The sequence below is a fragment of the Hippoglossus stenolepis genome, chromosome 22 (genome assembly GCF_022539355.2).
Source record: "Hippoglossus stenolepis isolate QCI-W04-F060 chromosome 22, HSTE1.2, whole genome shotgun sequence".
NCBI classification, from domain to species: Eukaryota; Metazoa; Chordata; class Actinopteri; order Pleuronectiformes; family Pleuronectidae; genus Hippoglossus; species Hippoglossus stenolepis.
This window is the reverse complement of record NC_061504.1, coordinates 7,940,509-7,967,129: the sequence shown is the minus strand read 5'-3', so window position 1 is coordinate 7,967,129 and position 26,621 is coordinate 7,940,509. Positions and strand designations below refer to the sequence as shown.

Here is a 26,621-nt window from a genome sequence, read left to right as displayed (position 1 = left end):
TACGTGATCACAATTTAGGCGTCATATGTAACTATGTACGGTTGATATGAATTTGACATTCTTGTACCATTTTGTCGGACAACATTAATATTTCCAACAGCACTTGAAGGCAGCGTTGTTTTAAAAATGTTCGTTGAAACGACGAAAACAAATCTGCGTTCAGGTAAACGCGAGGTTTCACTGCCACGTTAAAAATGTTTGATTCATAAATATCCACTTTCCCCGAAAATAACGATAATATTTCCTGTGGCTAAAAGACATGTTTACAACCATAAGAACACATCCTCCACTTCCGCCTTATATAAAAATTCCGTCGAGAGTGCGGTGATGAACGCTCTGGTACTTCCGGGTTTGCCTTTGATTCCTTTAGAGATTTTTTTCTAAAGATTAAGACGATTTATATATATATATATATATATATATATATATATATATGAATTGAACCCCCCCGAATAATATCAGCAATAAGATGCAATATGTAGAAATAGTCCTGTACATCAATACTAATTTTCATTATAATTATCATAACATATGTCATAATTATAATACTTTTTTTTAATCGACAATTCAAATATTTTTATGACAATTGCTATAATAGTAGAATCTCGAGTTTTTCCTTTTTTTTCCTGACTGCAACCAGCAGAGGGCGCTCACTGAAGGGGCCTCAACTCAACCAACCCTCTGCTGGTATTTTGGGGAAAAAAACAGTCGGAGTGGGACCTCTGCATTCGTTTCCTGTCTCTGGTCGTGCCTACACCCCCACCCCCCAAAGACACAGACACACATCAGACCGTCAGACCGGAGCCGGAGAGGGAGGAGAAGAAAACCCGTCTCGCCTCGCTGTGGTGGCTTTTGCGCACATGTCTGTGGTTTAAATCTGGAGGATTTGACACCGTGACAACTTTTATTTTGCATCTCCCTGCAGCGAGAGAGCAGAGACAATAGAGGAGGAAAAATCGTGAGCGAGGAGCCGATGTGGGATTTTTACATTTTACGCAATCAGAGCATGTGAGTTTCAAGCTACCGTGGCTTTTATTCCTCATTAATCTCAGTTGGTTTTTAAACTAAATGCTTTAACAATCACTCTTTGCCTCCCGATTTTTCTTCATCCCACACGTGATTATATATGAGTGCACATGTTAGATAATGTCTCTGCGGCGATATCTTCCATGCGTAATTGGATGATTTAGATACGCAGGGTACAGAATTTCTTTTTCTTTTTCCTCCCATTGTTATAATTTAGTCTCCGTTTTAGTGCCACTTGTGTTAAGATGAACACTAATGCCACCAGGCACATTTTTGGATGCGGGGGGGGGGAAATAAGGATGAACGTCGCCTGTGCTCCTCAGAAACCAATCCACGCACGCAGGGCTCCAGCATCTCATACCTGCCACATGTCACTTCCACTGAGGTCAATCGAGGAGAGCAGCGGGTTTAGGGAACTGGGGAAAGGTGCAAGAGGTGTTTTTTTTTTAATGTTCACAGTCAGGGTGGGGTTTTTGTCTCGCTTTATTGCGGCCACGTTTTACGCGCACGTCATTTCTCTCTCTCTCCCCCCCGTGCGCTTTTACGCACAGCGACACAGGCTGAATGGAGATCGAGGCTGAGACACTGGAGTGAGGAGATCTTTCAAGAGGACGACAGAAGGCGAACAGCTGCTGAGTAAAAGAGGCCAGGCGCTGGCTGAGGTAGTAGTTTGTGCTGTTGGTCGGGTTGTCACGTTGCTCCCGTTATGGAGATGACTGCGCAATCTACTGCCTTGCCGGCGCTGGCGACTTGCGACAGAGGAATGGAACTGGATCAGGATGAAGGGAATGCAGAGGAGCAGGCATCCACAATTATCAAGTGTTGTGAGCTTGGACAGACATTTTCATCTGAAACACATGCAAAGCTAAAATATCCCATGCTTTCCCCCCCATTTTCAATAAAGCTTATTTTAATGACATCACATGGATTTGTGTTACTTCTCTCCAAGTCTTGTTTCAATTCATTTTCAAGCCTCAATCTCGGGTGAATGATGTTGTCCAAGAGTCAGTATGTAAATGTCAAATATTAAATTACAAGTTTGTATTCAAAATCATACTTAATATACACTAATATTCCAATAGTAATCTGATTAAGACAATCTGAATGAAACACTGCCACGTATTCTGATTACCAGAATAAGGTCATAATCAGAAGAAGTAGCAATATTAATAAACTATTCTTTTGTTTCTTGTTCCTTCAAATTTATTTGGTCTGAAGAATAATTTGAACTGGGAGAAGAAGGATTTGGGGAAATATCGATTGTGGGCACTTGTGTGTTGACCTTAATTTCTTCCTTTTTTAATGACACACACAACTTTTTCTTTTTACATTAAGCTATAACATTTATTGTCATTTTTTTTTTTTACTTCTGGAAAAGAAACACTTGAGATAAACAAAGATTTTTCTCCCCATAAGTCAAAGTTGCACAAAGAAACATTAAAATATTTCATTTTTGACTTCATAAGTTATTTTTGTCTTATACAAAATGTACATTTCACATTCACAAACAAGAAAGGTTGAGGGTAGCACAATGGTCACTTTACTGTAAATGGTTCCCCATTGGGCTTTAACTTCCCCTTTGCTACAGAAAAAAAACTCCCAAGTTCTTCTCATTTTTCCGATTACGAAACTTATAGACTAAGGTAGAAAAAAGAACAACATCAGTCACTAAACTTTAACAATATAGCAACTTGAAAAAGGGGAATTCTACAGTCGGGCAGAAAGGACAAAGCAAAACTTACGTCTGATCTTGTAGCACACACTAATCCACTACTATTTATTTACAAATGAACTAATAAACCATCATGAAGGACCCGTCATCCTTATCAACCACTCTTCGAACAGCATTTCCAGTTTAACTACACCATAGTTGAACCTGAGTTGATGTGCAGCAGTTGGATGGCACAGAAGGATGAGAAAAATAAACTATATTTTCATTCTTTGACATTCATCTAAGAGAAAAAGGCGTAATGACGGGTAGAAGGATGAACATTCAACACATAGTCTGGTTTCCCCCTTAATACTTTGTCTTAACACGATCACAGTTCAAAACATTCAGTTACAGTCCGGCTATTTCAATCAGCTGCGTCCACCTGGAGCCCGTGTTAAGACAAAGCCTAGGTGGCGGCGGGTCAGTTTTAAATAGAACGAGTAAATTAAAGCAAAAGGAAAAATCAATAAACAATTAGATTAGAAAACTAACCGTCGTACAGCTTATATGATGAGAGAACAGATGCAACTCAGAAGCTACAACAGCACATAACAGATATTTAAAATATTTCTTTTCATGGAATGTACAAGAGAAAAAGTGCACCATATGAATTTCAGGTATTTGTAAATGACTGCTGCTTGTAAGAGGAATGTAGGTAATAATTGTCGACTGCAAAAAAAGCTAGATGATAAATAGCCCATGTGATGCAATGGCACATATCAAGAGACTCAAAAGAACAGTTCGACATTTTGGGGCAAACACTGTGTGGCTGAAAGTTAGCGGAGAAGACTGGAACCACTCTTGAGTCTGTGCGCTAAAATGCCAATGGCCGGCAGCAGTTTAGCTTAGCTTAGCATTAAGCCTGGAAAGGGTGGAAAAGTTCGTCCAATCTTTATACTGGGCTACGCTAAGATAATAAAGCTGCTAGCTGTGGCTTCGTGCTACTGCGCTGACCTCAGTAGAATCAATCTTACAAGTAAGTGTATTTCTCAAAAATTCAAACTACTCCTTTAACAATGGCTTCCTCATCCTGGCACTGCACAATTTTCAAATGAACGTCTTTGGATTCAGTCAATCACCTGTACTCCCCGTTTTTATACAAGGAGACGTACGCTGCCTTCAAATGGGGTTGTGTTTACAAGGATATTTTTTGTATTCCCCAACGGCTTCATCTTTTCCTAATCATACCTTTCCTGCGTTACATTACCCACCTGCTTGCTCGCTACATTTTCAGGCCTTGTGGGTTCTGGACGGCAACAGTAACGTTAATATTAGCCTCCATGTTGCCATTTCCTAGCAGCTGTGGTTGCGTCGTGAGAACACCACTAATAGGAAATGGGCCTGCTAGTTCACTAAATTGTTAGCCCTTGTGGCTTCTGGATGGCAACAGCAATTTTAATATTAGCCTCAATTTTGCTATTTCCTAGCAGCGGCGGTTACGTCTTAGGAACACCGCTTTGAGGAAATGGACTTGCTTGCTCGCTTAACTGTTGCTAGACAGCGGTAACATTGAAATCCATGTCTATGTCGCCATTTCCCAGTAGCAATGTTGTCACAACGTAACCACCTAAACACCAAGCAAACCATATACACGATTTCACACATCGTAACCAAAAGCTCGAGATTTCCATTTGAAGGCAGCAATGAATTCCCGCTTTCCACTCGAGCCTAAAGTAAACCAGTGCTACTCCAAAACTCTACACATCCATTTTACAGGGAAAAAAATTATCATAAAACATAAGCAATTATTTTTTCAGTCAAGGACTAAATCGTACCTTTAAAACATGCAGTTTGTTTATGCTGTCAATCTTTTTTAACTCAGTTTGGAAAGAAACTTCTCCAAAACTTGTTATCGATCCTCTGCCGTGTAAGTTTCTCCTTTCCCCAGACAACTCCTTATGTCCTGCTTATATTCAGCGAGTCTGGCTGAGCAGAGCAGCCTCCATGAATATAGAATAATAATAGAGGGAAGGGAGCGAATGCTCATTTTTAAGTTTCTGAGGCCATGACAGTTACGAGACTGCACAAATCGAATCGCTTCTCCAGTCAACAAGATGAAAAAAAGTAAAAAAATTTAAATAAAACATTATTAGGTTCCCTGTCTGGCGATAAGGGTTTCCGTTTCATTTCATTCTCTTCCTTTATAATGAATCACATCAAGCTATTATGCTAAATGTCTGGGATGCTAATATTCCCAAAGGAACGAACAACCTAATAAATATATGCATGGTTACGGCACATTAACAAACAAATAACATTACCATTAACGCTTTGATACAGTACAGAAATGTAAATTCAGTCCATATAAAACAAACTGCAGTGTAAACCATTGCACCGTCGCTCATGTTCCCAGGCCTACAATATATCCCTGCATGCACTGACACACAGGAAATCACTACATCCAAACACAAAACCTCATTGTTCCCAAACCTGTTCCTTTCTAGACAAACGCGATCTGTTTTGACGTCTAAATCTTCCGAAACATGTTCAAGCAACAGGAACATTCTGTCTGTCTCTGTGGACCTTTGATTCAGCTTGATCTCAATTGTATTTCATGATTTTCTAAATCCTCCCTGCTGCAGGGAATATTTTCCTCTTTGTCATTACAAGTATCATGACCCCTCGATGAGTATTGTGGGTCGGCCTAAAGTGCTACTACACTGCTGGGCAAGTCATTTAATCTAAAGTTTAATCTTTCACTGTTTAGGAATTTTAGTTGCTAAGAAGGTAGGTCGGAAAAGTTGGTCTTAATGGTATTCCATTCCAAAAATCTGAAGTTTGTCACTGTTCGTTTAGAAATAAATTAGATTTTTAAAAAGCTATTTAGTGCATTTTGCCAAATGTTAAACCAATGTTTTCATAACCCATGTCAGCAAACAGCATAGCTATGCTGCTAATCACCAACTAAGTGCAATCAAACTCAAGCTACTGACAACAACATCAGATTAAATGACTTGAAACAGTGGACATGTTCCTTCTGTGCACATGTTAAATGAGTGATCAGTTTCCATATCAAACTCCATCAACCATATCAAACTACGTCGTTCTTCTGGCTGATCATCATAGTTCAGATCCTCTAGTGAGTTTTCTTTTATTCCATCAAGAAAGCAGATTCCTCATGAGTCTAGCTTGCTACTATAAAGGTCGACAACTTCAAGTCTTCATCCTTTTTCTTCTTCTCTGCTGCATCCACATGTTCAGTGGTTCTTCAGCAAAATGATCCTTCGCGGCCACACTGTGGCAAAACAGAAAATGCACCTGACCTGTCAGCTCCGTCCACAGTCAGGAGATGTAGGAGGTATTCTTTTTATAATAAACCAGTTTGACTGTGCAGTAAAAGGGAAGAGGAGTGTACTAAAAGAGAGGGTAGAAAGAGGAGAAGCCAGGTGTTGTACAGCATAAGAAGAGAGGTAAGAGAAGGAAAGAAAGAAAAAGGTCTTTCCTTCATTTTTCGTTCGGTTCATTCGACTATTTTATATTTTAATTTTATAATCTCTGCAGAAGTTTAGGGAAAGTCACCTCAACCATCCTATGGAACTGCTTTTACTCACTACAATCAAAGATTTACTCACTAATTATTTATTTTGATTTACGACTCAAATAAAATAAAATAACCATGTGTCTTGTGGTTTCTGACACTAAAAACTTCTGCTGAAAAAGCAGGGTGGACTAGTTGCTCTGACCCGCCCAATTGGTGGCTGCGCAATCCTGAACTCTAGCTGAGAAATCAAGCACCAAGAAATCTAAAGGTCGCATCTGACTTTGGTCTAAGGAGGAAAATGAAAAGTGCAAACGGCACAGGGGAAACTGAAAGAGGATTCTGAGTTCAGTTCTGAGTTGGTTTAGGAGCCTACAGGCCCTTCAGGGTCCTTGAGTGGCAGCATCTCTGTCGGGCTCCTCAGGCCTGACGATTGCCGTACATGAGCGGTATGATGAAGACCGAGATGTCGTCTCCGGAGCCCAGGCGCTCGTTGGTGATCCGCCAGCCTCTGTCCCTCAGCACGCCACGGGCTCGCATCACCAGGTCCTGTGCAGCCATCGTGTACCTGGACAACAGAAGGAACAAGAACAAAGCCTTCAGTCCCTTAAAACTGAAATATGATGACCTAATATGAAACTGAGGCTTATTTATCATTTTTTATCCTTAAAATGGAAACAGTGCCTGTTGAATAAAATCTGCAACACAGCTTTCACTTTCAAGCAAAGTAATACAACATGGTGTAGAATTGAAGAAAAGTATAAGAAAAAAGCGGAGAAAAAGTGTCCTACCTGTGCAGGTCATCAGGGTCACAGTTGGCTAGAAAAGTCGTAACTGCCTCAGCTACATCCTGGTTGGAGAGGACGTCCCAGAGCCCGTCCGTTCCCATTACCAGCACATCATCAGCCCCGTGCTCATACTGGGTCAGGTTATACACCTTCACCTGCACGATAACCACAAAACAATAACACTTTCATTATTAAAAAAACTACTCATTAATACATGCTAACATGCACCCATCTTAATTTAGTCTGTAGGATGTAAGCATTTGTTAATCATCAATGAATCAAGTACAGTTGAGGATGAAGCAAATCACCCTAAACCAATAGTTAATATCTAATATAGTTGATCTTTCCGCTGGACCGACAGATGCTAGCATCACTACGAATACTTATTTCAAGCAGAAACGTGCAGAGTGTCAAGACCACAAGCTCATACAATTAGATATTTGATAATTATTCAGTTACTATTACTTTCGCTGTTACAACTGCAACAAAAATATAAGTGAATATCAACTAAATATAATTCATCAAGAACCCATAGGTTGAAATTAGTGCAAACATCTGGACAAGAGTGCAGCTCGGGCCACAATTTTCTACCCGAAGAGAAAATTTGCCAATATTTTTTGTCTGAACCTGATTCGAGCTGCAGTGTAAGAAAATCATATACAGTAGATAGCCCAGGCAACATGATGACACGAACACAAACCAAACCATTTCAAAAATTTTGTCCGAACCGGGCCTGACGGGCTCGGGTCGGGTATCCACACTTTGACCCGGACGAGAAGCACCAAATATTGGTCGTCGCTCAGAAACCAGAGCAGCACATATATAGCATATTGTCAAGTTACCTCAAAGTGAAAGATTTCTTCCTCCACTGTACTTAATCTATGCTGACCGAGCATTTACACAATCTGATTAATTAAATGCAGTCTTCCTTCAATCTAAGCTTTTTCAAAAACCCACTCGAGAGACTTTGACAAGACGTGAGAGTTGTCTCTGTGCTAGACAGGGAGGCGCACATGGAAAGTGTTGAGCGGCGTTACGTCTTCCGTGTGAACCTGGCGTGAACCCGGGCATTAATGAATTAAAGATTAAGAGGAGAGCTCTGGGAGGAAAAGTGCAAAACTCTGCAAGTCGAACTACATCGGGAGATGAAAGCGCTTTGAAACCAGACAGTCAGACAGGTGAGCTCGGGTTTCTCCTGCGGCAGAGGACCTTGTTCAGACAGAGAGGAAGCAAAATGCTACTTCTGGTGACTGTGGTGCAGATATGACAGGGTTAGAAACAGTCATGTGGCAGAAGTCAGACAGGACAAAGTAAGGAGTTGGGGCTGGCAAGAATAAAAAAGACGAGATGGAGGAAATGGATTCTGTAATAATTGTACCAGCTACGGGAAACAGCCCAAGTCTGAGGGTAAACAGGCTTAAGGAGATAGATGTCAACAGGTTTACCCACAAGTCCTTGTGTTTGGAAAACATCGAATGACAAAATGAAGCGCAGGCCAGCCGCAGACGTAAGCTGATATAATGCATTTGTCAATGTGTTCTTGACTGCCTGAGCTACAGTTACAGTTACAGTGGGATAACGAGACATTAAAAACTGCTCATGAGCACAATGTCACTTTATGTGGGGCACTGGATCCTAAATGGCCTAAATACAAAAAAGGGAGGAGGATAAAAGAAAAGGAAATCGCATAAATATTGCACCAAAAGTCTTGAATTCTTAAAGCAGCAGTTTGGCGTTTTTTGGATGAACATGAGGATGCTATAAATCTACCAATCTAAGACAATTTTCAAAAATGTAAAACTATTTCTTTGGCAATCAGTCAACATGTGAAAAGTTGCCATTTAAATGTGTATACATGTAAAGCAAACTAGGGAGTAAAGATTAGCCTTTGTCTTTTATTCTTTCTATCTGCAGTATCTGAATGTGAGTCAGCAGGATATTTGCTGCAGTGCCGTGGCTCTTACCTCGGGGCAGCAGGACAGGAACGGCTTGATGTAGATGTTGGAGTCGTGAACTTTGAGGTCGTGGTCACCGAGCCCGCGGGTCACACCGATAGTGGCCAACACCCGAGCCTGTAAAGTAGAGGTTTTATTTTAATGAAGAATATTCAGAATATTTGGAAAGAAATTGTAATATTTGTCATAATGTCAATGACCCTACTTCTCACTTGATTATAATGTCAGCAACTTTTTCCCTTACAAGCTTATAGCCCCAATTACTAGTTTCAAAACAGCATGATGTTCATTTCGTAAATTACGGTCCCATTAAGAGTAAACTAGACGATAAAGCACAGTATGCATCCACACCCCCATGCTCCTCAAAATATGGTTACTTCTGGTTTCAAAAAAACAAGATGGCGCTGGACCAAATGTCAAACTTAAGGCTTCCAAACTGCCGTTTACAAACCAATAGGTGACGTCATGGTGGGTTGACACTTGTACAAATACGGTGTCTACATGGACTATCAGCTCTCCCACCCACTCATGTAGGTGGTAAAGCTGGAAACAGTAGCTGACTGCACAGTGTGTTGAAATACAGATTTGCATTTTAGGGCATATGCTGGTGTGCTTGTTTTTTAAAAATCAGTGGAAACATGTGTAAATATAGATGCCTTAGATGTCAAGTTGCTGCTGGTGCAGTTTGACAGAGGGAAAATCTAACATCTGTTGAAAAACATCAGGAGTGAATTAAGTAAAATCAGAATATGACAGCCTCTGCTGTTTTCCATAGGTGCTCGTTTAGTTTCTTTTCCTCCATTGCATAATTGATTAAAGCTACACTTTACACTAAAGGTGGCTTGGTTGCATGTCTGTCAGTCAGGCTACAGATATGTGACGCTGTTAGAAATGTAGTTAAGTATCCAGAGGTTACTGAAACCCCCAAAATGTCACTGTTCTGTTCCTTTAATTATCAACATCTTTTTCAGTCTTCTTCCACCCTTTCATCCCTGTGTGAATTTGAAACCCTGGCGCTGCGTAGCAGACAGAGGCTTCTCCCCATTCTGATGAAGACTTGTTACGTTCTCTTCTTCATCAAACTGAGCTGTTTGAACGTATGAAACAAACTGACATGACTCTGAGCGTTTTGTGTGATTTACTTGTGTGATTTTGGTTTCAATCTCTTCCTCACATTTCTCCCAATGATGCACCAGTGGGAATTAACTTCACGTCTAAAAGGGACGACTGTCATCTCCCGAGTGGTGTGTGTCTGCCTGAACGCCTGTTTGTTTGTGTGTGTGTGTGTGTGTGTGTGTGTGTGTGTGTGTGTGTGTTTGTGTATTAGACATGGCTACTGGAGTGGAACCGATGGACCGACTCCTCTCTCCTGATGGTGTGCATTGACACACACACTTGCACATCAGTTCGCCCACTCTCTGGGTGGCTGGCAGGCATGTAGTGTTTGTGTGTATGCATGTGTGAGTGTATCATACTGACAACATTAGATCTGGTAATTTAGTTTTTCCTCTACAGCTCTGAATGCCTGGCATGGAGTGGACACACGCGTGCACGCTCACGCACACACCCACACACACACCCACACACAAACACACCCACACACACACCTACCTTTTTCCCTTCACCATATATTAGTGGAAACTTGAGGTCGTCATCCTCAATGGTCTTGTAAGCCCTGTGTTTAAAGATAGGAAAGATATGAGTCTTACACTCACACACTTTCAAAAAGAGGTGCACAGGTGTTGTGAGAAGAGCAAATGGAAAGGTCTCTTTAATTATACTGCATGAAATGGTTTTCTTGTGTCACATGGTGGCCATTTTGGATCTCCAGGAGATCAGAGTCCGCACTTTGTATTCCCTCTATCACCCGACCTAATGTAATACAACCGCCACCAGTCGGACTCCTGGGCCATTTAGTCTCTTACTTCATCTCAAAACGTCCCTTTTCATACAATTCTCTAATGTAAACACAAATATCATCATTCACGCGATTTATCTTTTGATGAGAAAACTGAATTAAAGCTGCACTGGTTATTATTTGTTTATTTTTAAATGTATCAAATTAGCACATATGCAATGTGAAGAGTGACTACCCAGTTTCAGTTCCTTGTTTTAGTTTAATGAAACACGGCTTTACTCTGCACAACCTGCCCAACACCAAACAGACAAAGTTATCAAGCAGCTGGTTGACAAAGTGGAGCCTAATCAGCAAAATAGCTTCATATTTCTCTGTGGAGATGGTGGTGACCAAAACCGGAGCTAAAAGAAGATTACATATTGTACTAACATTTGTTGTTTGGTTGTTTCATGGATAGTCTAGGTGTAAATAAGTAAACATCACCTTGTTGGCCGAACTACTTTATGAATTGACAATGTTGTAGTTACAGCTCGTCCTGCTTCCCCTAAGTACCCATAAAACCAGTATGTTGCTTTAAGACCATGTCCTTTTGTAAATTCATCAGATTCTTTGTTCTGTCTCCCACTGTTAAAATTTAGTTTTGAAAGTTCATAAAACTGGGGGAGTACATTTTTAAAAAGAACCGTCAAAACGGGTGCAGCAGGAGCTAAGATACTCTTACTGACTTTTGAATCCTTGTACGGTACTCGGCTCCAAAAATACACTTCCCAAAATGCAACATGACAGCATCTCTTTGTTAGAGCCTCCCCCGTCTGGTAACAGCCCACATCTCTCAAAGTCCACACCACCTCCTCTTGAATAAATAATAATGGAGGAGGATTATTAATACGCTTAAAAGCGGGGAAACAAAGCATCTGCCTGTCTTCTTGCAGAATTTCCAACACTTTGATTTTGCCCTAAGTCTCAGTGAAAGAGTCTGATGTGCAATAACAAGTGTTTTGCTGCTGAAACATTTAGGTGAGAGAATGCGGGGGTTCGTATGATGCACAAGCAGACAACAGAGAAGAAGTTCAGAGGTGCACAAATGGAAGCAGAAGATCTGAAAAAACACTTTGAAATGGTGCTTTGATGTCAGAGTGAAAGACTCCATGGTTGACGCTGATGTATATAAATCAGCTCAATTAGACTTGGCGTCACCAGTCAGCAGAGAATACTTCAAACAGCTTCGTATCGGACCCGGGTTTGATCCCTCTGTCAGGCTGCGTCTCTCACCGCTTATTTGTCTGTCTCAAAACTGAGATGTGTACCATTCATGCGCAAACACAAAATCTTTCTTTTTGCCTTTGTGCCGGAGCGGTAGAAATATGACGTCTTCATCCATCAGCCGCCCTCCCATCTTGGCTCGTCAAACGTTGCACCTCTCATAAAAGAGAGACGACGATGAGTCACACGCTGCACTAATTTCTCTTCCCAGTGTCAAATCTGGAAGGAGAGGAGGCTGCGGAACGTCAATACTCATTTTCGAAATCGCAAGTTATTTTTCTGTTTCCAAGGTTTCAAGGTTTCACTGGTTTATACTGAAACATGTTTTGAACTGTTGGCGAGACAGAACAAACGCCTCACATGACCGTAGGCTCAGCAGAAATACTGCTGAGCACTTCAGCCCTTGAGAAGCTCCAGATGAACACTGTCGTGCTCAAGGGCACCTAAACACTCGCTGCTTCTTGTAAACAAGCCACGGTGGCCACAGGCAGGGTCATTACCGTCTCCTGGCTTTCTCAAATCTCTCGAAATGATTCTCTAGCTGCTTCAGCCTGTGACCCGGGTAAACCTTCGAGCCGAGGGGGATTGAGAATGAGACACACTAAAGGACAGCGGAGATACAGGGCGACGTCTTGAACCTCGCTACTTTTTCCAGACTGAGACTGAAAGCCTGTTCAGACTCTTGTTTACTTAAAGTGTTTTTTTACACATGTGAAGTATCTTGTACAGCAGCTTCTCTCTCATTAACATTTGAGACATTTTGCTTGATAATACAAACGATTTTATGTAGAAAAGCTACTATAATCATATTTTCATATCAGTCAATGGAAAAGCGGTTTGTACAATCAATAATGCATGATGTACGATCATTTGATATTTTGTGACACTATTATCAGGTGTAATCTGGATAGTAAAATATGGTACGACGCTGCCCTCACAACTTAGTGTAGAGCAAAAACCGAGCTGAAAGGAAAGTGAAAAACTGACTTGTGTATATATTTGTAAGGTGGATACAAACAAAACTCCAAGTGAATGTGTAAATTCTGCCATATGTATTAATGATAATGTTCAAGTATAGACAAAATGTAAAAATGACACCGAACTGCTTCCTTACGTCGATGCTAAGAGAACTATAAGAGTAGTCCTAACAGTGGCTGGCTCTGGAGGGGGCGGCCACATTGTGAAAATATACATCACACACCACAGTACGAACACAGTACACTATGTGCCTCAGTGTGTCAGCGAGGGAGAGCGAGTGTCAGTAAAAGCACATCTCATTACCGGCTTCCACTGCAACCACAATTAAACAGCATGGTGCCAGGCTCAGCCACGTAACGCTGCACATGTCTGCTGCAGTATCATTATATCGGATCAGGTTATAGCCTGCTCCCTTGTTACATCTCTTCAGCTCTCACTGTGCGGAAGAGTCGAAGCAGCAGTGGAGGAGAAGCTCCCAGCGTGAAGATCTTTCTCAGAGTATTGTCTCATTTAAAGGTGGATGCAGCTGGGTTGCAATCCCAGAAAATGAGCTTTCATTTCAGCTTTAATTTGAGATCATTCTTGGTGAGTCAGGCTCTTTCCTGGATGAAAGGGTCTGCCATTTTTAAGTGCTGGGTGAGAGTAGTGTGTAGAAAGAGAGAAAATTAGAGAGGCAGAGGGAGACTGAGGGGACTCACCACCCGTTCATGGTGAAGTCTCGGTAGAGCATCCTCTTGCCCACCTCCTTCCTCTGAACTCTCCGGGGAAATTCCAGGTGCGTGAACTCATTTCCTAACAGGTGAGGCTGCATGAAACCCTGGAGAATAGCACAAGGAAGGACTTGGAGTCAATCGAGCGGAAAAAACGACTTTCAGTTTATCTGCTAATCTGCTTCACATTTAGCTAAATTAGTTTTTAAAATGCTGCTAACGATACATTGGCAACTTTACTCTTTTTAAAGCAAGACATATAACAAAGGAAAAGTCAAATGCATTCATATTGTATATTGGGTTGGCACCATAGACTGTATATATGGTTACAATCCACAAATTTACTTCCTATTTCACCAAGGCAAGATCAATATAATCATTGATACAGACTCCTGGTTAAAACACATTTTACAGTTGAAAAGAAAAGCCTGTAAGTCTGTCTGCAGTTTGTTTTTAATGTCGGACATAGATGTTAACATTGATGTACCTGTAATAAGATGTAATCGGCTTATATTTATCGCTAATTAAGCATTGTTCAGGCTAGTAGACTGTATACAAAGATGGACGACATGACAGCTCCCCAAAGTGAAGCCAGAGCTTCTCGATTGCCCCCTGGTGGTGGGCTACAGAATAGGTCATAAAACCCGCCTCGTCCATGTTAGTGCATGGGACATGGACAAAACTAAAAAGTTTAAATTCACGTCAAATGAATTTAAAGTAGTCACATAAAATAAGTAAAATACTTGTAATGCTTGAAATGTCTCCTCCTCTGTTACATGGTCTTTTATAACTCATGCATTAATGTATAAGCAGCGTTAAATGTTGTGGCTAATTAGTTATTTTATATATTCAATAATAAAGACATATACGTGTGTTTTTCTTACCAGGAACTGGAGTCGCTGTCGCTCTGATTCTGGTGTGAACTCTGTTGACAGGGGAATGATCTCATTGTTTCTTATAACGATAGCCCTGCAGACAAACACAGAGAGTGGGAAAAGTAATGTACATGCTACCTTACATTCAAAAGAACAAGCAGCTGCTATTGGGACCCCCTGTCTCTGTCCCAGCATGTTGATGCGCTGCCATTAAATGTCCCTGGAATCCTGAGGGTCTAACTGCCGTGTAATTAACCCAGCGCTGTTCACAGAGCCTTTTATTTAGGAGCACAAGAGCACACACCTACTGTCACCTGCATTCCCCACGTATAGTTTTCCTAGCAGGTAAACCACAGTGAGAGCAGTGCATCCTCCTGTGATGTTGTATTCCTGCTTCTCCTTCTCGATCTGGGCATCCTGGGAAATAAGGGAGACAGAGACAGTTTTTTTAGTCCTTGTTCCACAGGGTACAGCTAGAACGGCGAGTGCTGCTTTCCACTGCCATCTAGTGGTGATACTCAGGGCGCCAACACCTTCATCAGCATCATATTCAAGGACTTTCCAGGCCCCATCGCCTCAAATTCAAGGGCTCAATACACAGATCAAGGTTAATTACTGTTGCAACATTACAGATTTTTATAATGAGGACAAGCTGTCTTCACAGAAGCTCAGAGACAACAATTAAAATCAACGAGAGGCTTGAATGTGGGAGCACTTACAGAGATGTCAGACTACAGCACGAGGTCTCGAACATAGCGGAGCAAAACAATATCTGGTGTAAGTTGATCAAAACAATGAATTATTTACTTTTTGAAAAGCAGAGAGACGGCAGGAGACCGCTGAAGTCGTAAATTTACTAACATTAAGTTAAAAAAAATTATCAAAAAGAACTTATTGAACTATTTATTTGTGCATAAAATATAAAAATTCAAGCTCTTTCAAAGACCCATGTTTAAATATGTCTATTTCAAAAAACTGTCAATACCTCTTACTTTCAAAGATTTCAAAGACGCCCGAGTGCTGATACACTTTGGTTCATAAGGATTGAAAATGAAAAGGAAATGCACTGAATCATATAAATGACTCTGTTCTGTTTCGGAGCATTAATGAATGATTTTTGATTAAAAAAAATAATACATTTCCTGTCGCCGTTTCTTCTGAGTTGCATTGGATTTAAAAGCAAATGATTCGAGACATTTAGCTTGAGATGCTGCCTTTGAACTAGACAGAGCCACAGTGGGATGTGCACGGCTGAGTGGCATTTCGCCAGGAGACATCGTTTCATAAGCTGCTTCTCTGACGCCAGATGCCAATTTGTCAAAAACAAACCGTGAACAGAGAAGCTAAAGGTTGTGGTTTGTGTGCGTCTCCGTGAAGTGTGTGATTAAATATGTGGGGCTTCCGGTTCTCAGGTCAGAATATCCGTATGTGAGTAAGTGCAGCTCCATCAGTATCTGTATGCTTGGTATCCATGTAAATGTTTACTTCTGAAATATCTAATTTAACATATATTGCATTTAAGTGTAAATTATTATCTAAATGGAATTAATTAAGAATTAATTATCAAATCTATTGGAAATATGTTACCCGACCCACTGAAATACACAAGTAAGCAGGAGTTCTTTTTTCATGGCAGGTACTTTGACATGTAGTCTGGAAAAATAATGATATCAATGATACCATTTTAGACTCAGATTAAACATTATGACGCACTTAACCTTGTTCATGTCACAGAAACGCAGCCAATGTTTGTGTTATGAATCACACTGTGAATTCTTCAGTGATATTTTTCGAATAGCTGAAGGTGGATATTTTTAGAGTGTGGAGCTTAGAACAGGAAATAAAAGTGGTAAAATGCTGGTGACAGGCCGTTAATGCGAAGGCAGACAAGTGATCCCTGGATGATTAACAATTTTCTGTAACCACGTACAACATTTCTCTGCATAAGAGCATCATCTCAAATCCAAAATATTAAGTAATAATGACAGGGAGACTTTCAGGGAGTGTGGAATCTTTCAGGACTGATCGGGATGAGTGGAGTGGACACATCATGACATTCTACCCGTCTCTCACCATCTCTTTGAATGCGTTCTCTATGGCTCCTATCACCAGGCTCTCGTGTTGGATCTTCTTCTCCGTGAAGAAGCGAGACGGTGGCGGGGTGTTGGACGGAGAACCGGGCGCCCCCGCGGCCCCGCGCAACGAAGCGGCCCGGGTCAGGGATCGGTGAGGGCCGGGGGTGTTTCCCTGGAGGTAGGGGTTGGTATCGGGCTCTTCCCCCAGCAAGGTGGGAGGGGGACACCCCTGATTGCGCAGGATCTCGATCACGGCCTGGAGCTGGCAGGCGATGTGGTGCTGCAGCAGGCGGGAGGCGACGACGGCTGCACCTGAACCAGCGTGACCATCGAACAAGGCCCAGTAGTGGAACACCAAACCTTCAGTGTCCTGGAGACAGAATTTAGAAAATATATATTTCAGGATGGGATGATTAGCACAGAGAAACTAACAAAATTAGCAGCAAAATTAAACATAATCATGCTGTCAAGTGCATTTGGAGGCAGAGTCTGTGCAAAAGCGATTGAGCCGCTCCATCGAGGTTATTTCGATACACACCCTTGACCAATCATGAATCGGTCTCAGCTGTCAATCATGATGTTTCAGCTAATTTGCATCGAATCAATTAACTAATTAAACAAAACTTACTGGCTTCACTTTTGCGGAGCAGTCATGTCGTCTATCTCTATGTTCAGCCTATGGTAATGTGGAGTAAATCTCATTTTGAGTGGTGTAACTGTGCAGAGGAACTTTTTACAATAAATTTAAGCAGGCTTTAAAGCCGGTGTCATTTAACAGCAGGAACAATAGTATACACTGTATATATTGATAATATTTAAAGATTTGTGTAATTTAAACAATAAAAACTATATTATTAATAAATAAAATGATTGCTTTTGAAAATAAAGTTGACCACTCACTTACAGGGAAGAGTTGAAACAGGGAAAAAGTTGCTCCCAGTTAACAACAGCTGAACTTCCAGCAGAATACCAGGATATTATTTGACAAAGAATGTGTATTAAAGGTCAATTAACACCAAGCAGAGTGTGCGACGACACAGGCCTGACAAAGCACCGACAGAGAACCTTGTGTTCTTTCCCCCTACGGAAAAAGAAACGAAGCGATAAGGAGGTTCGACCTCTGCAGCTTCTACACACAGTTGGACAGAATGAGTCATGATGTTTTCTCCTGGGTCCGTCCACTCACAAATGACTCACCCACATTAAGAGTCCATGTCCATTACAATGAGCTACAGATCTGCTTATTTTGCCGGATCAATGAGATAATTGCTCATAATGCAGAGAGATCATTTTCAACATTGATTCATATCGGTTTTGATTTCTTGTTTTGGTTTTACGAAGGTAGAGACTTCGACTGTGTTTCCGATGACACACTGTTTACATTGGAATACGGAACCTTCCTCACCACTTTGTATCATCTGGGTGTGGTGTAAGATGAGATCATAGTCTACATATAAAGATGGACCACATGAATGATAAATCCGGCCTCTTCCATGGTAGTGGATGGGACGTGGGCCAAATTCAAAAGTCAAAGTACACGTCAAATACATTTTTATCATGGATGGTTCATATAATTTTAGGTAGTTTGGATTTAATACAAATATTTGATATATATAAAAATGGGGTGAAACGTCATGAGACTGACAGCTGAGACACATTATTGGTCGAGTGCGTGTTTATCGGCAGGACCTCGATACCACAGCACCACACCACCATCACTACTGACTACCACAGCGACTATTGATCACTATGTAGAGTGTATACTTTATGTACTCTCTATTCCCTGTGTAGAAATACGCGTGTTATCAAGACGTTCTGTGTTTACTCACCTCCTCCAGCTTGTTCTCCGCATGGAGCCCAAGGCCCTCTCCGTTGGGCAGGGAGTTGCGTCTCTTGGCAGTGGGCGTCTTGCTGGGCGTTGAAGGAGGGCAGTAGCTCATTGGCCTCCTTCTGGCCACGACCACTGTGCAGCACGCCTGGTCCTCATTTAACGCACTCTTACCAGCGTTAATCACCCTGTGAGAGGAGGGAAAGGACAGTGGACATGTTAATATACAGGTGGAGTTATATTTCAGTTCTGTGACAGTTAGCTCGTCTGTCCATTTTGAGGTCCCACTGCATAAAAATAGACGATACACTTTTGGATTTAAGGGTTCCAGTTCAAATTTTGCCACACACAACAGATGCACAACTTGCTGAGATTTGTCAGTCGGACATCTGCGGTCGGGAGGAACAAGCGGTTGAATGAAAGCCGACATCAGATGCTTTTTGTCGGATGAAACGGCACCGTGGTCTTTCATGGTTATTATGGCTCACTGCAGGATCACAACAATTAGTCAGAGCCGCAGCCTGAGGTTCATCTCCGTTCACCCAGTGAAGCAGCTGGCTGTGTATGTTTAATGTTCCCGATGAAGATCAAACGGCAGCGCTTGTTTGTGGCACCGCTCTGCAGGGACAGTCCTGATGCATCGGGACAGTCACTTCTGGGTGAATTAGAGGTCTTACTTTGTGTGGGACACATGCCCAAAGCTGTGTGTGTGTGTGTGTGTGGTCTCATTCAGCCTGATCTGTCCCTTATTTAAGCATTCAGACCACAGAAAGATGATGCCATCACCCATTGACAGTTAAGGCCAAAAAGTAATTATGTGGATTGCATTAACATAATATGATGTCTCCATTTCCTGTTCTGCCGCTTTTTTTCATTTGTGGTGTTGTTCAAATGATAAAGGAAGTTGCCTTTTTTCCCACAAAATATGAAACAGCTATTTTGTTGTTGTTTCTTTACACTATGCCTCAATTTCACACTCTTAATGGGACTGTAGCCAGGATGTCGCACACACTCGGGTCATGAGTCAAAAACTTATGCCAACCTCTCAAAAAGGTTTTGAACACTCACCAAAATTCACCTGATATTATTTAGATTTTTTGAAATTTTCTTTGAATAAATTTGAACAAATTGTGTCATGTCAAACTCGTTCAAAATAGATTTTTGGGACAAACTGACAGCCCTGGTTGGTTCTCCATAATTTTCCACACTCAAGGGATAAAATGTAAATTCATATTTACTTTTTGGGGTTCGGCTAAATCACAAACCCTGAAACATTGGATCACTGCAAAATGTAAAGTTTTCAATTTGTATAAAATGTTGGTTTATTACCAAAAGCAAGAGAAAAATGATAAAATATGCTATTCTACTGAACTTTGTGCTTAGCATGCTTACACACTGGTGTTAAAAACAGTAAACATCGGCATATCAGCATTGTCACTGTAGGTATTTTAGCATCCTTGTACTTGTACATGATCATAGTGTCCATTTATGTCAGCTACAGCTCGGACTGTGTTTCCAGTTGTATAAAAATGGACAAAATGAAAGCTCCCAAAAGTGAAGCCAAAGAATCTTAATCTTACTTGCATCATGTAAAAATGGCTCTAAACACAAAGCTCCCCTGCTTTCAAGTAAGCAAACATCTTATTTGCAGCCCTAAGCGTTTTCTGACCACCTCAGCAAACCTGCAGAACAAGAGCTACTGATAGTTAATGTAATAGCGGTTTAAACAAAGGGTGAAGAGAGGGAGATTGTGGAGATGGCTCTGATGAGACTGGCAAGTGTAACAGACATCTCTGGAGGGTGTTGTGAATGTCTGTACGAGTTGAGAAATTGGCATGTCTATTTATAGCCTCAGACTGTGGGATGTTTTCTGCGAGGCAGCATCGTCGACTGGCTCTTAGCCTCAAACGCTTGTTAACATTGGATAGAGAGAGATAGAGGACAGGTAGATGAAGAAACAGCAAAACAGACAAAGAGCAATAACGCATGTACATGTGTGTTTATGTGTTTTTAATATATTTTTAGACATTTTGCTGTTATTCATTCATTACAAGGGTTAATGGTTTAATATTTGGTTAATGGATGTTTATTTTTGCATATGTTTTTGCGTTACATTGTGCCATCCACTTGCTTTTACCACAACGGCCAAATAATCTCTTTAAAGCCATGAGTAGGTGTCCACTGCATCTGTTTCAAGACAGAGAAGGGGGAGGTGGAGGGAGGGTGCAGAAGAAAATGTCTTTCTAACTATGTGCAATGGTTAAATAGGAGGTTATCACAATAATAAAGGCCTTTGTAGTGTAGAAACCTATGAAATTGATTTATTTTCCATGTGTATTCTTATGGCACGCTTGTCTGATCAGAGTGAAAAAAGTTAAGCCTCCAAAAACATAAACTGGTTTCCAGCGTGTATGCTCATGGTATCTCATAACTTAGTCTTTAATTAAATTGGTAGAATTTGAGCTGAAATGATTATCTGAACGAGAGACAATTACCAGCAACAATTTTGTTAAACGATCAATTGTTTGTCATTAATCAAGCAATCCCAACGACACCTTAGTTTAGCTTCTTAGTTGTGAAGATGTGCTGTGTTCTCTAATATAATATGATAATAATTGGGTTCGGGCAGTAAAAAAATATCAATAATCATCACAATTTTCCTCAACAGCAATATAACAAAAGTTCAATATGCATCAACATATTGTATTTGCATTGTGCAGGCACAGGCGCAGGGAGGAGATACAACACATAATTGATCTACCTCAGATTTGTAAAATGTTTTGCTGTTTATAAAGTGTTTGTCATTCACACAAAGAAGAGTTTAAAACCACAACCTTCACTCGTCGGGAAAAATCCATCTTTAAATTTAACTGAAATAATAATGTGAAATTTAACCCGTAAATCAACTGATTCGAAATTTTTTGTCTTGTTTTTTGTATATTTGGCCTTATAATCCAGCCCTAATAATAATATATAATAATGTTTTGGGACTAAATTATTCAGACTAAATTACTAGTCTTTTAAACAACCTTGTGGAAAACCAATGTGCATTAAAAAACTGTTTTTAAATTGTTAACCGTGTCTTGTGGTCTTGAAGGAGCTAAAACTTGCTCTGCTTTGGTCATAATCTGTCATTCGTCGTGCATGGTATAAAATTCATTATGTCCAGAGAGCTGGTTTTCACTCTGATTACTCAGCTCCGCTTCAAACCTCATGCGTTACAACTGCACCCATTATTACAGCGGAAAACGCCCTCAGGGTTGATGTGGCCATAAAACACTTTTGACACATCAACCACTTTTGAGCTTGTGTGATACACTGAAGTCCAGGACCCTGCTTCATCTAATCCATTGTTAACAAACCCAGTGATGTAACGGTCTGTGAATGTGCGGCACAAACAAGCAAGTGTGATAAAAATACACATTTGTGTAAACTTTTGAGCCCCGAATATATAAAACTGGCAAATCAGTAAAAGCAATTCTCGTCCTCCATATAACCACAGTGCATTTAATTTAATAATCCTATTGTGTTTTCATGAAAAGTGCAGCTGGTGCCGTTGTGTGTGTGTGTGACTGGGAGTACTCCTGCGTCTCATTTGTCCTCATTTCACCATTTGCAGGAAGCACGATCGCCATTTTATTTCCCATCAAATGTTTTGTTTCATTCGGAACAATTACCTTTCTTCCGCCATTAGGAAAGAAAACCTAATTTTCCCTCCATTGTCAGGCATCTAATTCCCTCTTTGTTTCTCCACCCTCAGCAACAGATTCTGGGCCAGACATTGGCCCCAAGGATGGAAGAAATATTTGGTGAAGCACAATGGTTGAAAGCGTTGTCTCCGTTAAACTTGGAACACGAGAGGAAGAAGAACATCAGTCTTGCAAAGAATGTTTTCTGGAGGATTTTGCTCAGGATTGCACTACCACCTGAATATCACAGATATGAAAACACAATGGGAAAGTGAGAATTTGAATGCACTGTCATAATGAATGTTTCAGATATGTTGTTCGATAGTAGGGAGGCACTAATGAGATTGTAAGGCACATCGCTAAAAAGACACATAATTAAACTAACATTAGCTCCAACATTAGCATTGGTTAAAAGCTATTATGTCTGCAGCAAACTTTAATGCGTTTCTCCTCGACTCTTGAGAACCCTGTAAAAGGGTAAAATAAAAGCTCTCAATATAGTGAAAGCTAAATGATCTATATCATAGAGCTTATAGCTAAAGACCCGGATAGAGCTACACGCCACTGTCAGCTACCTCACCAGTTTTTTGATCAGAATGAAAAGGAAAAATGGAAGATCATTCCGGTTGAGTCTAACGTGGAACACCAAGGCAAGAGGTTAGATGTACGCTTTATTGCTTATTGAAATAAAACAACAATAAAACAAGCCTCATAGTGTAAAGTACAGATAATGTTACCTTGCAGTCTGATATGTTGTTAGGCTAATGAAACCATAAATACTTGGGCTAGTGTTAGGCTAATGAAATTAAATATACTTGGGCTAGTGTTAGGCTAATGAAACTATATATAGCTATATAGCATGTGGCATAGTATTCAGCATGTAAGTGCTACCACACAAAAAAGGGGCCCTTAAATGCTCATTGGCCTTGGAGTCACGCTTGGTAACTACTGTAGGATTGAGATTGTAAACTGGAAACGATAATATTTGCATGTTAAATATATTTAGCATAGTTACAATATTTACATTAAAACCTAAAACACCATCCTCCAAGCTCTTTGTACACCAACTATCACACATTACAGTCCAATGTGCAAATATTCAACATGTAGAGAAATCCAAACCCCACCTCCCCGTGCAGAACAGGCGATATAAGTGATGAATGAATGGATGGATGGATTAATTCCCAATACTGTTGATCGTGAGTGTCTGTGGAGCGCAGGGAGGAGCGACGACACGCGAGGTGGCAGAGGCGAGAGCCCCGAACGGCTGCTGTAATGACAACACGAGAGGCTTTAATTACAGTTAAATGCTGATAGGAGCTGAACTCATTAGCCACGCCGGTCCCAAAGAGACACTTCCTGCCTGCTCTATATAACAGTGTGAGTGTTATAATCCAGGGGCAGAGAAGAGAGGAAGGGATCTTATATTTTGAACGATGAAAAAATGGTAGAGGAATCAGAGAAAACGTTATATCCTGCAAAAAGACCTTGACTTTACAGAGGATGATGTGATGCACCCCTTTACTTGAGGAGACATTACAAGTATGTATTTGTAATGAGGAAGTAAAGGAGGCGGGGTTACAAATGGGAGCAATTATCATTATCAGTGAGTATCGATATCTACAGTGCATCCTCTTCTCATCTACTTCCTGACTCATGCTTTGGTGCACCTCATCGTGAAATGTCATCCACACACATTAATGGTGTTAGGGTGGAGAAAGCGATTGCTAACTTGGAACTGACCTTTGTGATCCATTACCCAAAGGAGCACGAGGAAAGGGATGCAGCCGGAGAAAGTCCAAAATCTAAATCGTATCATGTGCTCTGTGAGAAGGAGAAGCTGTGGTGTAGGTTTTCATCTGGTTATCATGAAGGGTTTTTGAGGTAATGTGTTCAAAAAGAACCCAACGGACGCACAACCACATTCAGATGCATCATGTGTCATGTGTGGTGAAATAACGATAGAAGGCCTTCTCGCTTTGAAACTGACCGCTGACATTTAGGTCCAAGTCATCATGCCAACTCACTGTGATCAGGTTCCGCCACCTTACACAACTTCTGACCTTCCACCAGTATTTACGAGGCAACTCCCTGTACATTGATCATACTTTGACTGGTGCTCCACTCGCCCAGGTGAAGTTCAAACCAGGACCTCCCTCCTGCTGTGTGGCACCCCATGCAGGCTACATCCTGCAAACACGCTAATTAGGATGTTAACAGAAGCACAGCATGCGAAAAAATGTCCGGCTGCAGCCACATATGAGCCTTTTGCACACAAAATCTGGTGCGTAGTTTGCTTTTCACACGTCCGGACCATTCAAGTTAAGAGTGCTGCCTGGGTAAAGGAAACGATCTTTACCCAGGCAATCTCGTGTTTTTGTTTACGCCATATCGTCACCCGCCACGGACCTTATCACCAAAAGCTCTAAAATGTTATCGTTGTTCCAAGTTGACATCTTCGTCAGCACTTTCTACGTGTACGCCACCTGTTTTTCATCCAGAGATGTTTGTTGTTTCTGTTTCACGTCACTGATATGCCAACATACCGACATTTTCCTGCTGTATTCTCACACGGGCTCACTCCGACATTTTACTAGTGGACTGGTCGGAAAAGTTCAGAAGCAACTGATTCGGACATTTGCGTTCTTGAATACAGTGCCTCTGGAAAAATTCGAGAAAAGCCCAGAAACCAGCTTTAAGTATAAATTCGTAAATTAGAAACTTCTGTACTGACCAGTGTTTTCACTTAATCACTTAATGTTGCACTTAAATTAGACATTGCTGTTTTTTAAATTGGTGCTATATATTGTTTCAATACAGTTTTTTTGTATATATACAGTATTTTACCATTTCTAATGTTTCTTTCTTTCTTTTGATGCTTATTTTAAAAGTGCACTGAATGACCTCTATGTATGATAATGTGCTATACAAATAAATTGACCTTGCCTATACCTCACACTGCAGGTCTGTCAGGCCACTTTCAAAAAATAACTTACTACATTCATCTTCTCATCCAAAGTTTTGCATTTAACAATTTGTTATGACCATTTTCTGTAAATCATTACACTCCCAGCTTTAGGAGGTGCACACTTAGAGAGCACACTCATCAAAGCTTTTAGCACTACTCAAGAACTTCTATTTGTATCATGATATCTGACGCTATCCACAGTATTAATTTTTAATGTTTTTGCAAGACTCCACACATTTGTGGAACCAGGTTTGTGGAGGGAGCGTATCTACGAGGACAAAACTGCTGTGCACAGATGTAAAGTGTATGTAAAAGCCCCCTCCTCGCTAAACTGCATCTAGAGACTGGTCAGCAGCACAGTCTGAAGTCTGCAGAGCCAGATTATAGGGTTGGCTCTGGTTGAACTGGTGACATGCACTCACACACTGACACAGAGGGAGCCACAAATAGAGCCCAGTAGTAGACTTAATACCCAGATGCTGCTGGCTCGCACGTGAACACCAGCTTGAGGGCTGTGATCCTCTGGGTGGATGTGGTCGTCGTTTTCAAGGCAAGCACGCGATTTCAATGTGGTGCACAGCAAAGGGAGGGTGCGTGTAGCCCAGAGTGGGGGCAGCTAGATGGGGATGGGTGCAGGTCACAACAGGTGCACGCACAGCCGGAGAAGGGGCACATGCCTGGGGTAAAGAAGCTGACAGCTCCTGGGCCTCCACAACACTGACCTCAATGAGAGACCAGGAGCCGCAGTGGGATCAGCTGCAGCCGGGGTTACTTACTCAGCGTATCCGGTGGCCCACGGTAATCTCCTGGTTTCCTTCAGGATGAGGATGGGCCGGGAGACGTGGTCCGCCGAGCACTCCACCTCATCCGGGGACAGGCCGAGGAACTCGGGTCTCCTGTACGGGAATTTCAACTGGAGGTCGGAGCCGGGGTTGCCGCCTCCGCCGGAGCTTCCCCCGGCCACGATCCCACCCATGAATCCGGCCACGGCGGACTTGACCCGGGTGAGCATGTTGGTGGCGCGTCGCGGCGGGGTGTCCGTCGGCCGGTGCGCGGCGCCGCGGCTGCCTTTGCCCGGATTCCCCCCCAGCTCGTCCGCGCTGGTCGACGACAGGCTCGGTGGAGAACAAGCGGAGGATAGACCCTCAGATGGTCCGGGCTTCATTCATCCAGAGCGGGGACACGAGCCGCCACCGGAGGCCTGGGTGGAGAACACAGCAGCGATGCTTCGGTCGAAACCCCGCACACCCCCATGGTGACTCGGTTATTACAGCTCGGCCGCCGTGAACGCGGAAATACGCTGAAGATTAACGGGTCATGTGATGCAGCCATGGATGCACACTGCAAAAAAAGAAAACAATCCAAGGATTGTACCAGGTTTATTAAAATAGCCTCATTGAAAGTGCTGTTAAAAATTTA

General features: G+C 41.6%; 1 protein-coding gene and 1 long non-coding RNA gene across 2 annotated transcripts; one reads left to right on the top strand and one right to left on the bottom strand.

Moving 5' to 3' along the window:
* The first annotated feature begins 607 nt into the window (after positions 1-607).
* Positions 608-1,948, top strand: LOC118101687. Its single transcript, XR_004694574.1, has 2 exons — positions 608-1,008; positions 1,578-1,948. It is a non-coding gene; the product is annotated as an uncharacterized LOC118101687 (long non-coding RNA).
* Positions 1,949-2,543: 595 nt separating this feature from the next.
* On the bottom strand, positions 2,544-26,536 carry LOC118101692 (protein phosphatase 1H). Its single transcript, XM_035147645.2, has 10 exons — positions 25,979-26,536; positions 18,547-18,733; positions 16,716-17,087; positions 14,947-15,059; positions 14,652-14,736; positions 13,756-13,874; positions 10,570-10,633; positions 8,968-9,075; positions 7,007-7,158; positions 2,544-6,783 (listed from the first exon to the last, which is right to left on the bottom strand). The coding sequence occupies exons 1-10, from the start codon at positions 26,365-26,367 to the stop codon at positions 6,636-6,638; spliced, it is 1,737 nt and encodes a 578-aa protein (XP_035003536.2). The 5' UTR covers positions 26,368-26,536; the 3' UTR covers positions 2,544-6,635.
* Between the last annotated feature and the right edge of the window lie 85 nt (positions 26,537-26,621).

Coding starts and splice junctions, on each gene's coding strand:
- LOC118101692 (XM_035147645.2), bottom strand. CDS start 26,367: ATGAAGCCCGGACCATCTGAGGGTCTATCCTCCGCTTGTTCTCCACCG. Junction 15,060..16,715: donor AGAACGCATTCAAAGAGATG/GTGAGAGACGGG, acceptor CTTATTTCCCAG/GATGCCCAGATCGAGAAGGA. Junction 10,634..13,755: donor GACTTCACCATGAACGGGTG/GTGAGTCCCCTC, acceptor CTTTAAACACAG/GGCTTACAAGACCATTGAGG.